This window comes from Lepus europaeus, chromosome 15 (genome assembly GCF_033115175.1).
Source record: "Lepus europaeus isolate LE1 chromosome 15, mLepTim1.pri, whole genome shotgun sequence".
Taxonomy (NCBI): Eukaryota; Metazoa; Chordata; class Mammalia; order Lagomorpha; family Leporidae; genus Lepus; species Lepus europaeus.
The window spans coordinates 91,909,279-91,924,916 of record NC_084841.1 but is presented as its reverse complement, the minus strand read 5'-3'; the positions used below and the strand labels follow the sequence as shown (position 1 = coordinate 91,924,916).

The following is a 15,638-nucleotide window of genomic DNA, read 5'->3' as shown; positions in this document are numbered from 1 at the left end:
AAAAATGGTTTTAAAATTGTTTTCAGGGGAGAGGTGTGCTGCACCCCGTATCAGAGTCCCTGGGTTGAAGGCCCAGCTCCACTTCCCATTCAGCTTCCTGCTAACCCACACTCGGGGAAACAGCAGGAGATGGCTGAAGTTCTTGGATCTCACCACCAATGTGGGAGATCTTGAATGAGTTTCAGGCAGGCTTGGCTTCAGCCTGACCCAGCCCTGCTCTGGCTGTTGCCGGAATTTGGGACATGAACCAGTGCACAAAAGATCAGATAAAACAAAAATAAATAAAAATTTGTGAAATCAGCTCTCACGTAGCATTACTAAGTTCATCATCCCAGGATTCGGCACACAGCAAATCGATCTACCTCCCCACGGGGAAATTCTGACTCTTGTCTCAGGGTGTGGACTGAAGTGATCTGGCTCCCACACGCATGCAATTAACCCCCAAGTCTCCTGCTAACAGTTACTGGATAATGGTTCCTGGTTCAGGGTGGAGGCGTGGTCCAATGATGCTGTCTGAAGGAGAGGGCCTTGGGGAAGCAACTGGACCGGATCAGGCTGCGAGGGTGGAGCCCCACGATGGAATCACAAAGACTTTATAAAGAAAATGCGTGGACTTGGAGAAGAGTGCACTCCCTGGCTCACCCGATGCTCCCCTGCAGGTGCTGCACCTGCACCTTCCTCCTCAGAACCAGGGCCTCACGCAGCCTTGGACAGTGAACCTCCTAATGCTTACTCGCATCTCCCTCCTTCAAGATGCTATACACCACACTCCTTACAACACCTTAAGAAATAAGACAGCATAGAAAACATAATGGAAAATTATCAATTAACCCTCTCCTCAAGCATAACATAGAAGAACAAGAACAGAAGGGGAAATGGAAAACAACCAAGAATTTATAGCCTTTTGCTCAAACATGTGATCAACTACAATAAATGTAAATGACCTTGGCATTTAATGAAAAGGTACAGACTGTCGGGTTGAATCAAAAAGCAAAACCCAACTGCATGTTTACAAGAGACAAACTTTGAAATGCAAAGACAGAGATGAGGTGGAAATGCAAAGGCTGGGACAGCCAACAATGATGACAGAGATTTAAGACAAAGATACCAGAGGAAAAAAGGAATCATTTTGTAAAGATAAAACTATCAACTGATCAAGGAGACACAGCTATCCTAAATGTGTATATACCCAACAGAGCTTCAAAATGTGTTAAACTAAAATGAACAGAATTCATGGGTAAGAGAGAGACAAACATAATTGTATTTGGAAAATTTATCACTCTTCTATTAATAATTGATAGGTTAGATACGCTCCACCCACCAAACAATTGTGTAAAGACAGAGAAGGTAAGTGCAACTCCACCAACCACCTCAAAATACTACTCAGTAACTGTAGATATTTTGTCCAACAGCACATGAAGTACTCACCTAGGTATGCCACATCCTAGATAATTAAACAATGGATTTAGAAGAAATGAATATATGCATGAAATTAAATTAGAAATTGAGAGCAACACTACTCCTGGAAAATCCCCAACATTTGGAAATTAACTATATATAACTCATGTTCAAAGAAGAAATCACAAGGGATTTAGAAAATATTTTGAACTAGGGTTAGTGCTGTGGCGTAGTGGGTAAAGCCACCGCATGCAGTGCCAGCATCCCATATGGTCACCGGTTTGAGACCCAGCTGCTCCACTTCTGATCCAGTTCTCTGCTATGGCCTGGGAAAGCAGTAGAGGATGGCCCGAGTCCTGGGGCCCCTGCACCCACTTGGGAGACCCAGAAGAAGCTCCTGGCTCCTGGCTTCACATCGGCACAGCTCCAGCCATTGCAGCCAATTGGGGAGTGAACCAGTGGGATGGAAGACCTCTCTCTCTCTCTGCCTCTCCTCTCTCTGTGTAACTCTGACTTTCAAATAAATAAATAAAATATTTTGAGCTGTATATAAAAATATCAAAATGTGTGAGGTGCAAATTTATGGCTTTAAATGCTCACTTTAGGGGTCAGCGCTGTGGCACAGTGGGCCCCTGCCAGCTGTGTGGGAGACCTGGAAGAAGCTCCTGGCTTCTGGCTTTGGATTGGCCCAGCTCTGGCCATTGCAGCCATTTGGAGAGTGAACGAGAGGATGGAAGACCTTTCTCTTTGTATCTCCCTCTCTCTGTCTGAAATCTTTCAAATAAAGTCTTTTTTAAAAAATGCTTTGTTTAGAAAAAGATTTAAAATAAAGGTCTAGGCTTTACCAAAGGAGCAAATTAAACAATGCAAGCAAAGAGAGAGAAATTAGAGCAGAAAGCAATGAAACAAACAATTTCCAGTGGGGAAAAACTGGTCTTTCACAAGATGAATCCAACTGAGACGCCCTGTCCTTGGATTCTTCAAGGAGGGACGGAAGAGACACGGGAGACAGATTTCAGGAGCGACTGACAGATGGATGTTACCAGAACGCGCTATCCTACACTGCCCATAACAGATCTCGCATTCAGAAAACCCGTCACATTAACGCCTATTAGGGCTCAAAAACTGCAGGTGGATGACGCGACTGGACGTGTACTGTAGCAGAGGGATGAACTTATTGGCAGCAGGGGTGGGAGACAGGGCCGCTCCCTGGGCCCACATGAGAAACGGCGTCTGTTTGTCCAACTTCCTGCCTCCGGCCCAGGCCCCCAGCCCGCTGGCCTCATCTGCTGTTGCCACTTCCCTTGCGGTCAAGGCACCGGCAGGAAGCAGAGCGCTGATGACCGGAGGGGCTCCCCACACGAATTATTCAGAGCTTGCGCTCGCTCGGGGTGGCCAGCTGGCCAGCTCTCACTCAGCCCCTGCCCCAGCCTCCCCCAGCGTCCTGCAGGGCTAAAGCCCCTCTCTGGGTGTTCAGACACCTGCTGGGGAGCAGTGGCACTCAGCCTCTGTTAGGCAAAGGTGTGGGGGAGGGGAGCCAGGCTCCTGCTGTGGTGTGTGGCCAGGGTCCAGCCCCCCCCCACCCCTCCCGCTGCTGGGTGTCAGGTGACTCAGCTCAGGGGTTGACCTGGATCCCTTCACCCTCCGGTTCGAGTCCCGATGGCAGCCCCTGGATTCTAGCTCCTCCAGTGCTTCTCTGGCTAACTCCTGAACACCTGACTCCCCACGGTCAGCCCTGGTGAACACCTCGGGTGCTCCCGCTCCCCGCGCTGAACCCCGACACAGCCGTGTCACCGCTCTGCAGATACCCAAGGCTGTTCTGTACTGCCGCACTTCAGAGAGCCTGTGGGAAAAACGTAATTGGAAGTTCACGTGGTGCAGCAATTTCTGAAATACAGGCAGCTGAACAGAATGCACATTTCTATCCATTTTTTGAAGAGCCCTCATATGCATAGATTTCAAACTTTCCATATCAAAATAAACTTCTACATTTTTATTTTTGTTTCCTAAAGGCAGAGAGACAGCTGAAAGGCGAGCTTCCAGATACTGGTTCACTCCCCCAAGGGCCTGCAACCTCCAGGGCTGGCCCAGACCAAAGCCTAAGCTCAGACCTCCATCTAGGTCACCCACAGGGGACCCAAGCACCTGCCTGTGCTGCCCGAGGCAGCTTCACCCATTGCAAGCAACACAGCGCCCGCCCCGAGCCCTCAGAGCCATCCCTGCTAACTCTCCTCTGGGAGCCTGGATGCCTTTTCCAGTGCCCTTCTCAGTGTGTCTGTGTCCAGGGCTCACCAGGGTTCCTAGAAAGTTGTTCGGGTTTCCATTTCCTTGTCTAATGGGAGAAACTCCCACTTTGTTGTTAAAGCTACTGAAATAAGACATCATGTGAGGGTGCATCGCGGCACGACAAAGTTCATGGAAAATGGGGGACACAGTGGTTTAGGATGCCGCCTGGGATATCTGCACTGTAGTCCTGACACTTCGGATCCACTCCCTGCCAACACACATGGCAAAGCAGTGGACGATGGCTCAAGTATTTGGATCCCTGCTACCCAAGTAGAGAAGGGTGGAGTTCTGGCTCCGGGCTTTGGCCTGACCCAGCCCTGGCTACCGCAGACATCTGGGGAGTGAACCAGTGGATGGACTATAGATACACATGTACAGCTGGCTCTCAAACAAATAAACAATCTTTTCCTTATAGGGGCTCGTGCTGTGGCACAGCAGGTTAAGCTGCTGCCTGCAGGGCCAGCATCCCATTTGGGCACCAGTTCAAGTCCTGGCTGCAGCACTTCTGATCCAGTTCCTTAGTAACCCAGCCACATCCTTGGGCCCCTGCACCCACATGGGACACCAGGAAGAAGATCCTGGCTCCTGGCTACAGCCCTAACTGTTGCATCCATTTGGGGAGTGAATCAGCAGATGGAAGATCTCTCTCTCTCTCTCTCTCTCTCCCTTTCTCTGTCTGTAGCTCTACCTTTCAATTAAATATTTAAAAAAAAAAAAAAAAAAAGATCTTTTCCAGGGATTTCTGATTCCTTTGTTTGCCTCAAAATCACCAAGCAAGCAGCAACACTGGGATCTCTCCAGGACCAGACTTACTGTTCCAGAATTTTCTGAAGAAAAACAGAATCCCTGTTAGCCGGATTCAACAAATGTAAACAGAACAGAATCACAAGGGAAGAAAAAAATCAAGAAGGAGGTGGCAGGACCCAGGTCCAGGAGACAGCGGGGCCAGGACACCCCTCCCCTCCTTCAACTGGGCAGGAACGGCCACGCCTCTTCCCACCTCTCTCCAAGGCCGAACCAGCCCAGGCTTTCCTCTGAAGACAGGCAGCTGCTACAGCCCCTTCCTGAGCACACAGCTCTCTGCCTTCTGCCACCCCCTACGTCTTCCTGTTACTTAAGCTCTGGGGGCCTCTGACCCCTGCCACGGCTCCACCAGCCAGTCCCAGGCTCGCTCTTGTCCTGGCAGACCCATCTGTCTGCCCCTGCTTCGCACAGAGCGATCCACCTTTCGGAAGACTCCCCTGTTCCATGGTTGTTCTTTCCTGCTCACCCCACAGCTGGGTCTTTCTGAGGTCAGACGCCTCCTGCGTGAGGCAGAGACTGGTACAGACCCTCTTCTTGGGGAAATGCTCAGAACACACACAGACATCACCTAGGCACCTGCTGTGTGCAGCCCAGAGAGCCCACGAGTGGGCCCCCCTCCCCAGTACTCCCTTGTGGGGGCCCATCTATTCCCACCAGCTTGCCCTCCTGTCCCAGAAAGGGCCACAGCTCAGGCACACAGACCCTCGCTCTGGTCTGTGGACAAGGTCCGGCCCAGGGACAACCCCACCAGGCCAGCAAACCCAGCACCAAGTCCCAGGCTGCTCTCCACACTGAGGGTGCCTGTGACAGCCCGGGTGTGACTTTATTCTAGGCACCCAGTGGCTATTTGTCGACTGATATACTGCCTTAGGGATTGCATTAGCTGTGAAGACACAAACAGGAACGAGAGCAGATGAAGAAGTCAGCCACGGGCCGGCGCCGTGGCTCAACAGGCTAATCCTCCGCCTTGCGGCGCCGGCACACCGGGTTCTAGTCCCGGTCGGGGCACCGATCCTGTCCCGGTAGCCCCTCTTCCAGGCCAGCTCTCTGCTGTGGCCAGGGAGTGCAGTGGAGGATGGCCCAAGTGTTTGAGCTCTGGACCCCATGGGAGACCAGGATAAGCACCTGGCTCCTGCCATCGGAACAGCGCGGTGTGCCGGCCGCAGCGCGCTACCGCGGCGGCCATTAGAGGGTGAACCAACGGCAAAGGAAGACCTTTCTCTCTGTCTCTCTCTCTCTCTCTCACTGTCCACTCTGCCTGTCAAAAAAAAAAAAAAAAAGAAGTCAGCCACGCCCAGCGTCATCCTGGAATGACACCGGTGACACAGAAAGAACTCCTACTCAAACCCGGCTCCTGAGCACACACAGCTGCAGGACCATGGTCGCCAAACACCGCCAGCGTTTCCGGGAGCACGGCTGGAGATCGGCACTCAGGGAGTCAAGAACAAAGGACGAACGCATGGGGGCCCCATTCCCAAGGACGGACCGGAACAGGCAGAGCACCCCCCCACAGAGACCTGGCGAGCCTGTCCCAGAGAGCCCCGGACTGGCTTACACACATCTCCCCGGTGACCGTCCCCTGTTCAGGGGGCTTGTGTGGGTTTTCCTACTTCTGTCCTACATGGGGGAGAGGCTGCCGTGGAATCACGACCCCACGTGTATCATAGCTTCCCTTCCAACCCACAGAGGGCCTCGAAATCCACTCTGTGCTGAAGCTAAGCTTTTCCATAGCAGCTGCTTCCCTTAAACATCAGCAACTTTAACTTCATGGGGCCAACTGCAGAAGAACAGCCAAAGCAAAACTCTGTCTCTTTTAAAATTCAAACAGATGTTTTATATAACCACACCAGGCGCCTGTTTGAATTTCCTACAACCATAGATTGTATTCTAAAATCATTTAAAGTTTCATTTGTAAGGTATGTTTATCCTCATCGGACACTACATAACGCACACGCATATCAAAAACGTCACATAGCATCCCATAAATATGCAGTTTGTGTGTCAGTTAAAAACTTTTTAATTAAAAATATAAAAGACAGGTTACTTAAGACAGAAATAAATACTGATCTTTAGGACGTAAAAATCTTTATATATACATATATATTCATATATACACACATATTTATTATATACACACACACAGCCGGAAGAAATGGTGATAGCCTCAGTGGAAATGTTTTAAGAAACATTTAAATATAAGGAAACTTCGAAAGCTCATGGGGAAATGGAATAAAAAGATACGTTTATCTCCGTGTAGAAACACCTTGGAATCCACACGCAGTTTTCTCCTAAGATGCACTGTCCACACACTTTCTGACTAGGGCTGCACGGGCCCTCTCTGGACCACCGGGTGTGGTCAGGGGTATTCTGGGAGAGCCCTGGCCAGTGCTGCTCTGGGCACCCAGGGCGCTGGCAGTGCTGGCACAGGCAGGCAGGGGGGGGCTAAGGGAGACACAGCAGCCAGGGAAAGGAATGCCGCAGCCTGGGAAGCACGGCCTGGAAGCAGCCCAGTGCTGTACACCACAACGTCCTGCCCTCACCCCAGTAACTTTATAGGTGGACTCAGCCTCCTGCCCCACCCCCAGGGAAGCCCCCCAGTGTGATAACCCTGGGCAATAACTTACTTCACACCCAGGAACCCTCTGCTTAGGAGAAGGGGTGGGGGGGACCAGTGGAAGACCCGGACCACGTTCCCCTCTAAGCCCCAGTCTGCACAATGACTGCGTTCCCAGCGCCTTCCCGGCCACCCGCCCGCCCGGCCTGGGAGCCGCACGGCTCTCAGGTGTCAGCTGAGTGCCCGCCTAGCCTAACCTGTCAGGCGTATCCTCTCTCTTACGCTGTGCCATCTTGCTTATTCTGGGCGCTCTCTCTAAGGTTCTGTCTGCAGCGGTGCCCATCCGTTCTGACGGAGGCCCTCCCCCGCCTCCCCGAGGCAGGGGACACAGGGCCCAAGGCCATGTGGCCAAGGTCTGGGTAGGCAACTGAAGAAAAAGAGCAGAGATCATGAAAAGGTTGGACATGACTGGAACAGCTCACTAATGGTGACATCTGAAGTGGGTGTAATTACAGTTAGCCTCCTGGGACTAGACACAGAGCCCTATTAACACATAGGCCTATTAAACTGACTTCCACGTTTTCAACTTTAACAGCCCAGTGGTTGGGGCACACTGAAAAGCTCCTTCACGAGCCCCCCCACCCCAATTCTGCAAAGAGCGGGATCACTTTCAGCGTGATCCCAACTTGGCTAAGTGGAATCCCACACAGTGAATACAAGTGACTGAACGGGAAAGCTCGGGCCAGGTCCTCCCTGGGTCAGGATGTGTGGTTCTGCACCACGTTTCACAAACACCCCTCCCCCGCACTGCTCAAAAGCACAGCAGTCACGGAAAGAATGACTTGTGCCCGGAGCCCGTCTGTGGGTAGAAGGGACATGTGACAGAATGGAGGCTCACATTTCCAATCAAAGGAACTAAGGGACAAGAGTTTTGTAACCAAGGCACTCAGCAGGGGGGTGGGCGAGGCCCCAGGACCAGCTCTGCCCTGGAGGACAAAGGACCCTGCAGGAGCCAGGACACAGTCCCAGTGCATCAAACCACCCAGGGGTAGGTGGTGTGGGCAGCTCCAAGTGCTGGGTCTTTGAGGCTCTCATTAAGAGATCACTACCTAGCAAACACTCCTGCCCTTGCCCAGCCTTCCAAGTAACGAACTGGCTCTGAGAGAGAAGGGAGAGGGAGAGAGATAGAGACAGAGAGACAGAGAGAGACAGAGACAGAGAGACAGAGAGAGAGGAAGGGAGAGACAGAGAGAGAGCAAGAGAGAGAGACAGAGAGAGAGGAGAGAGAGAGGGGGCAGTTCTGGAACACCATTACCACAGGTGTGTGATCTGCTTTTCAAATAAGTGGTGGAGGGGTAAGCGGGGAGAGTTATAAGTAAGTTGGTTCGTTCACTCATTTGAAAGCAGAGACACAGCGACAGAGCTCTTCCATCTGCTGCCTCACTCCCAAATGGCTGCAAGGCCAGGGCTGGGCCAGGCTGAAGCCAGGAGCCAGGAGCTGCATCCCGGTCTCCACTGGCAGGGGCCCTAGTGCTCGGGCCACCACCTGCTGCTTCCCACGAGCATTAGCAGGACGCTGGATCAAAAGCAAAGCAGCCAGGGCTGGAACCTGTGCTCCCGTGTGGAATGGAGGTGTTACAAGTGCAGGAACCCAAGAACTGCAAAACCTTCAGGCGGGTAAAGCAGCCGCCTGAAGCACAGGCATCCCATGTTGGTGCTGGTTTGAGTCCTGGCTGCTCCACTTCTCATCCAGCCCCCTGTCAGTGTGCCTGGAAAAGCAGCAGAAGATGGCCCAAGTCCTTGGGCCCCTGCACCTACCGGATGAAGCTCCTGGCTCCCGGCTTCAGTCTGGCCCAGCTCTGACCGATGCGGCCATGTGGAAAGGGAAGCAGCAAATGGAAAATGTAAGGAAAAGAGTGCAGATTGCTGCTTTCTCACACGGTGACCAAAATCTAAGGAAAGAGGCACAGAGCAGAGAGGAGGCAGCCAGACTGAACATTCAGAGACAATAAATCCGCAGAGGTGGGTGACCAACCCACGAGCATGCACACTGCCGCGGGAGGCCCAGACCCCAGCAGGCTGGGCTCTTCTATACCCCAGGAGGGCTAGGGCAAGGGCTGGGGGTAGGGGCAGCAGGTGGAGGTGATTCCTCCACACTGGTTTCTCAAGTGGCCGCCAGGCTTCCAAACCTGGGGAAGAATGCGGGGGTGGGGTGGAAAGCCAATAGGGTATGAGACCAAATCGAGATTCAGAGACAAGGGCTAAATTCCGATTTCTATCTGTCTTTTGGGCCATGAGCCAGAATTCCATCAGAAGACCTCTCTTCCTCTCTGTAGTGCTTTCAAATAAATAAATCTTCAAAAAAAAAAAAAAAGAAAAGAAACCCTCAGGCACGCAACCTCTCCAGGAGGCCCAACGCCCACACTGAGGGCTGAGGCAATGACCAGGCTCCACACAGCTTCGAGCAGCCCACGGCGGCCCCCACCCCCTGAGTGCCAGGCTGGATTGACTGCCGGTTCCAGCCAACACCTGCCCTCCCTTTTTGTAGTGGGGCCTTGCCACTGTGAACCCTCCTCCGGCCCCTCGGAGATGCCTACACAGCTCTAACAACCCAGAATTGTCTTGCTCAGGGGCCTAGAGGTGCGCCTGGGGGAGGGCAGGATCCCAACTCCAATCACAGCCGCCGGCAGACCCAGCTGGCCCAACTGGCCTAATGGGTTTCCACTGACACCCTCTGTGGCCATGCATTCAAGCCTCCACTGGAGCTGGCTCCCGGCTCCCTGCCCCCTGCCCCCTGCCCCCTGGGTGGGGCCAGCTCCTTCAGGAATAAAACTCACTTCTCCTGCCTGACCCACTGTCTGCCTTTATCTCTGACCAGGATGGTCCCCGGTGGCCCGGAGCCTCTGTTAATGAATGCAGACACTGGAGATGGGTTTCCACCAGGGAACAAAACACAGACTCAGGCGGGAAATACCTGGGGCTGGGCGCCGCGGCCCTCGCCCGAACTGGCTGCAGGGCCGGCGGGCACCTCCACGCTGGGAACGGCAGCCATGGGTGCGACGCGTCCAGGTGGGCCTGCGGCTCTGGCGTCCGAGTGCCCCCCAGGAGCTAAGTGCTGCCCACTACGACGGCATCGGGTCTGCCTCGGGGGAGCCGTCCACGCAGGACGTTCAGCACGTACATGGAGCTGACCTTCTCACAGCCCTGGGGCAGCCTGCTGACAGTGGGCCCGCCGATCGGCTACTGCCCGGGCAGCAGAAGTGCGTCTCACTCAGCCCGAGCCAGGTATGAGGAAGAAGCCAACCCTCACCCGCCCACAGCTGCGGGCCGCCAACAACATCCAGCCAAACAGCCTCATGGCTGTGTATTCAAACCGCCCTAGGTCCATTCGCAAGACCAATTATTATTGATTATTATTTATTCCCACTGCAGCAGTAAGAACAAGGAATAGCAGTAGAGCACAGAAGCCATCCAACTCGAGCCAGACGGACCAGCATTCAAGGCCTGGCTCCAGCGCGGAGGCCGGTTCCTCTGCACTCCCTGTAAAAGCAGGCCAGGGCATCACCCACCTCTCGGGGCTCTGGTGAGTGGCACAGCCAGCCTCTCTTATCATTAATGCTTACATCCGCCTGCATCATGACCCGGCCAAGCCTGTTCTCAGACTGCCTGGCCTGCCGAGGCACACCTCGGAGAGCGACACGGTCACTTCCCACAGGAGTGTCCCCCAAGTGCCACCCCAGCCAGCCCTTAGGCTGGGAGAGCACCGGGTGCCCAGGTGCCTCGCACAGTTCTCTGGCCCAGACAGAGCTAAATGGCCACACCCTGGTCACCTCTGCCTCCGCCGGCATCTGCTAGCCAAACTTCAGTGAATGTCAGAACAGGTGCAAGAAGACCTGGAGACTGCTGGTGGCCATTAAGGAACCAAGACCTGGTTGGGGGGGGGGGGTGTCCTCAATGCCAAACCCTGTGTGAGAGATGCACGCCTATCACCGTATGGGATCCCATTGAAACTCTGAGATTATCACACCCATTCTACGGCTGAGAATAACTGAGGTCATCAAGGGCTTTTCCACAGCGCAGCAGCCCTCACTACCCAGCTGCCCCAATTCAAAGCCTGGTCCAAGTCCTGGCTGCTCCTTTTTTTTTTTTTTTTTTTCTTTTTAAAGATTTTATTCATTTATTTGAGAGGCACAGCTACAGACAGAAAGGGGCAGAGACAGAGAGAGAGGTCTTTCATCCACTGGCAACAGCGGGAGCTGAGCCAACCTGAAGTCGAGACCCAGCAGCTTCTTCTGGGTCTCCCACGCCAGTGCAGGGGCCCAGGGACTTGGGCCATCTTCCGCTACTTTCCAAGGCCGTAACAGAGAGCTGGATCAGAAGAAGAGCAGCTGGGACCAGAACCGGCACCCATATGGGACGTTAGCGCCACAGGCAGAGGCTTAGCCTGCTATGCCACAGCACTGGCCCCTGCTCCACTTTTGATCCAGCTCCCTGCTAATGCAACTGGGAAGGCAACAGAAGACGGCCCAAGTTACTTGGTTCTCTCTCTCTCACGTGGGACACCCCTCGAGCGTTCGGGGTCCCTGGCTTCAACCTGGTCCAACCACAGCTACAGTGGGCATCTGGGGAGTGAAGCACTGTTACTTTGCCTTTCAGATAAATAAATAAATCCTAAACCCCGCCTGACTCCAAGACCCACGCTCTGTTCCGGGCACACCTTGTCCCTGGCGTCCATTTGCAGACGGGTGACTTGCTATCTGAGCCCACCTGCTGGTGCTCTGAGTATGGAAGCTTGCTAACTTTCTTACAGTGCAGCATCTGTGCAGGGCCTCAGGTAGCAGGCAGCCAGGGGGAGCCCCCGGTGCCCGGTGCACCAAGGCCACTGCCCGGTAACCACCACTCTGTACGTGGACCGGCCTACCTCCGTGTCCCCACTAACCATGCACCTGCATCTCCATGCAACCTCTAACTGACCTGGGAAAAGTCACAAAGCCAGAGGCAGCCAACGCCTGGTTCCCCCTCAGCCACGACTCCGCCTCGTACAGGGCACCAGCCACCCAGTTCTCCAGGCTGCTTCTCCACGCCCCGGCTCTGCGGCTACTGTCCAGCCTGTCTCTGAAATGCACACGGAGGCCCCCTCCTCCCCAGGAGCCACTCCACAGCCAAGGTTACATGACCGGCACCAGGCTCCCACCTCCTGGACTTCAGCCACGGGATCTGCCAGGCAGGGATTTTTTATGTTTTATTTGTGGCCCCTGCTGAAGTCCAGGCTGCTCTCGCCCCTCCACCTCCAACCCCGACAGGGTGCCACCTTCACAGTCCCCAGAGTGATCTTCTAAACAGCAGCTCGGCCCTGCTCAGCGTCCTCCATCCACCCCTGCATCTGGAACAGAACCCACCCTATCAGCAGCCCCTCCTGGCCTTGCCTGTCCCCCTGACCTCACCTGCTTCATCTAAGTCACTCCGGCCTCCCTGGAGCCCCCACACTCCCAGAATGCCCCGCGATGCTCCCCACCCAGACCCTGGCACAGGTGCCCCTCCCCACGGATCTCAATGGCAGGAGCATCAGACCACTCCCCACAACCCCACCCAGGCTGCTGGACTGCCCAGCCTTCTACAGTGCAGTGTTCATCATTTTACAGTTTTCGAAAGATTTATTTATCAACGCTATATTCCTAAAAGTTGTACATATGAAGTTTGTATTCATTACATAAAAACATTTTTAAAAAGAGATTTATTTATTTATTTACTTGAAAAGCAGAGTTACAGAGAGACACAGCATTCTATCCACTGGTTCACTCGCCCAGATGGCCGCAATGACCAGGCTGGACCAAAGCCAGGAGCACACAACTCCATCCCAGTCTCCTAGGTGCATGGCAGAGGCTCAAGTACTTGGGGGCCATCTTCAGCCGCCTTCCCTGGAACATTGGCAGAGAGCTGGATCCAGAGCAGAGTGGCTGGGTCGCAAACCGGTGCTCCTATATGGGATGCCAGCATCGCAGGTGGCAGCTTAGCCCACTGCCCCGCAGCGCCGGCCCCTGTCCTCTCCCATGGGACACGCTCAGGGAACGCGCCAGCCTGCACTGAGGGGACAGGTCTTCGTCTGCATTACCACTATATACCACGCGCCTGGAACAGTCTGGGCACCCTAACACAGGGCATTCTTGGAGGTGGGCACTGGGCACAGCGAGCTGTGCCTCAGCTTAGGGGACGAGCATCCTCTATCAGAGTGCCTGGTTCCAGTTCAAGCTACTCTGCTTCTGATCCAGCTCTCTTAATAGTAACACATCCTGGGAGGCACTGGCCCAAGTACTTGGACCCCCGGCACTCAACTGGGAGACTGGGATAGAGTTCCCGGCTCCTGGTTTGGCTTGCCCCAGAGCTGGCTACTGCAGGCATTTGGGGAGTGAACCAGCAGATGTTAAGATCTGTCTCTCTCTGCATTTCAAATAAAAAGAAAAGAAATTAAGAAACCAATCATCCTTTATGGGAAAAAGTCCCACAGAACTGGTAGGCTTAGCCTCTGATGATGCTGTGAGGTGTGGTTCAGGCTTTCTGTAAGTGTAACCTCGTCCACATGAAATCATAGTGTGATCGCCGGCTCCGGTCACGGGGACCCACCGCAGAGCTGCCCCAGGAGGGCCCAGAAAGCAGAAGTTAACTTTCCTGTGATGAGGGGCCAGGATTTGGTTCTTTCCAAACGCCTGCTGGGGGTTTTAAAGCCAAGTAATCAAGTCCGGACAGACACCAGTCACACCGATCCCTTTCGGGGAGGACACGGAGCTAGCCTGGTCAGCTCCAGTCCTGCCCCGCGGACCTCCCTGGACACCAGCTGTCCTTTTCAGAGCCCTGAGCGAGGCCCTTGGAGTCACAGAGCCTCAAGGGGCTCCAAGGAACCAGGACAGAGCCTTGCAGAGTGCCCACCCCTGGGGAGAAAGCATCCCAGCACCTGCACAACACGGGCGAGCAGGGCTTCCACCGAGCGGGCTTTCCGGCTCCACCTCTTCCCCCAGGCCCCGCTAGGAGGGGGCGCAATCTCTCTGTCACCTCAAGCCAAAAGCCTCAACTTCCTCCTCTCTGAACTGACCAGCCCGAACCCAAACTCGGAATGAGACTTCAGAACCCCAGATGACACCACGTGGCCCCTGCAGCGGGCGCGGACTAGCAGCCTGCCCGGGAACCCTCGGCCAACCCGCGCCCCCGACCTCGGGCCTGGCCGCCCGGGGCTGCCGGCCAGCACGGACCCGCGCGCGCCCGCCCCGCCGGGCAGAAAGGTGCACTTGACCCCGTGAGAGACGGCGCTGACTCGCGGCTGCCCAACACGTGCCCAAGACTTCCCGGGCTCCGCTCTCCGAAAAGCTGCGGGGTGGGAGCCGAGGGGCCAGCACCTGCGCGCCTCGCCCCGGGACAGGCTCGGGCAAGCTCGGCCGCCGGGCCGGGCCGGGCCGGGCTGCGTGAGCTCACAGGCGGAGGCGCTGACCCTGCCTGCAGCCGGACCTGGGCTCGGGGTCGCACGGCCAGGCCGGGCCGGGCCGGGCCGGGCCGGGCCGCGTGAGCTCACGGGCGGAGGCGCTGACCCTGCCCGCGGCCGGACCTGGGCTCGGGTCGCACGGCCGCTGCGCTCCTCCCGGGCGCCGCCCGCGCCCCGCCCCGCGCGGAGTCCCCGCGGCCGCCTCTCGGGCTTCCCGGTCCGTCCCACAGTCCCTGCCGCCGGCGCGCACCCCGCTCACCTGGCCCGCACAGCACCGAGCGGACATCTCGGCGGCCGACGACAGGGGCGCTGCTCCTCCCGCGCCGCTCCGGGGCTGGCTCCCCGCGCCACGAGCGTCCAGCTCCGCCCGGGCACGCCGAGCCCCAGGCTGAGCACCCTGCCGCCGCCGCCCGGGTAAAAACAACCGCCGCCGAGCGCCGCCCCGCCGCGCCAGACCCGCCCCGCACCAAGCGCCGCCCCGCGCCGAGCGCCGCCTCCGAGCCCGGCCGCCGAGTCCCGCTTCACCGCCCAAGCCCCGCCTCCGAGCCCGCCTTCACCGCCCAAGCCCCGCCTCCGAGCCCGCCTTCACTGCCCAAGCCCCGCCCGCCGCAGCCAAGCCCCGCCTCCGAGCCCGATTTCACCACCCAAGCTCCGCCCGCCGCAGCCAAGCCCCGCCTCCGAGCCCGGCCGCCGAGTCTCGCTTCACCGCCCAAGCCCCGCCTCCGAGACCGACTTACCGCCCAAGCCCCGCCTCCGAGCCCGCCTTCACCGCCCAAGCCCCGCCTCCGAGCCCGCCTTCACCGCCCAAGCCCCGCCCGCCGCAGCCAAGCCCCGCCTCCGAGCCCGGCCGCCGAGTTTCGCTTCACCGCCCAAGCCCCGCCCTCCGCAGCCAAGTCCCCCTCTAAGCCCCACCCCCCACGGAGCCCCGCCCCGCCACGTCTCCTAGGTGCAGTCAAGTCCCACCACCACCCCAGTCTCGCCCCGCCTCCAGCCCGTCCGTCACCTAGTCCCGCCCCCCACCGAGCCCCGCCCCGTCCCAGCCAAGCCCCGCCCCCCCCGCCGCCCGCTGTCCTCGGGTCCCCTGAACCCCGCGACGGAGCAGGGTTTTCCGGGACCGCACTTCCG

The 15,638-nt window shown here is 56.3% G+C and overlaps 1 protein-coding gene across 1 annotated transcript in view; it reads right to left on the bottom strand.

Moving 5' to 3' along the window:
- The window catches only part of SERINC5 (serine incorporator 5), an 85,999-nt gene extending 71,099 nt beyond the window's left edge, over positions 1–14,900 (bottom strand). Inside the window, exon 1 of the mRNA XM_062212497.1 lies at positions 14,773–14,900. Within this exon, the coding sequence (XP_062068481.1) occupies positions 14,773–14,799 (27 nt within the window). The 5' untranslated portion in view covers positions 14,800–14,900. The remainder of the gene's footprint in view (positions 1–14,772) is intronic.
- Positions 14,901–15,638: the final 738 nt, after the last annotated feature.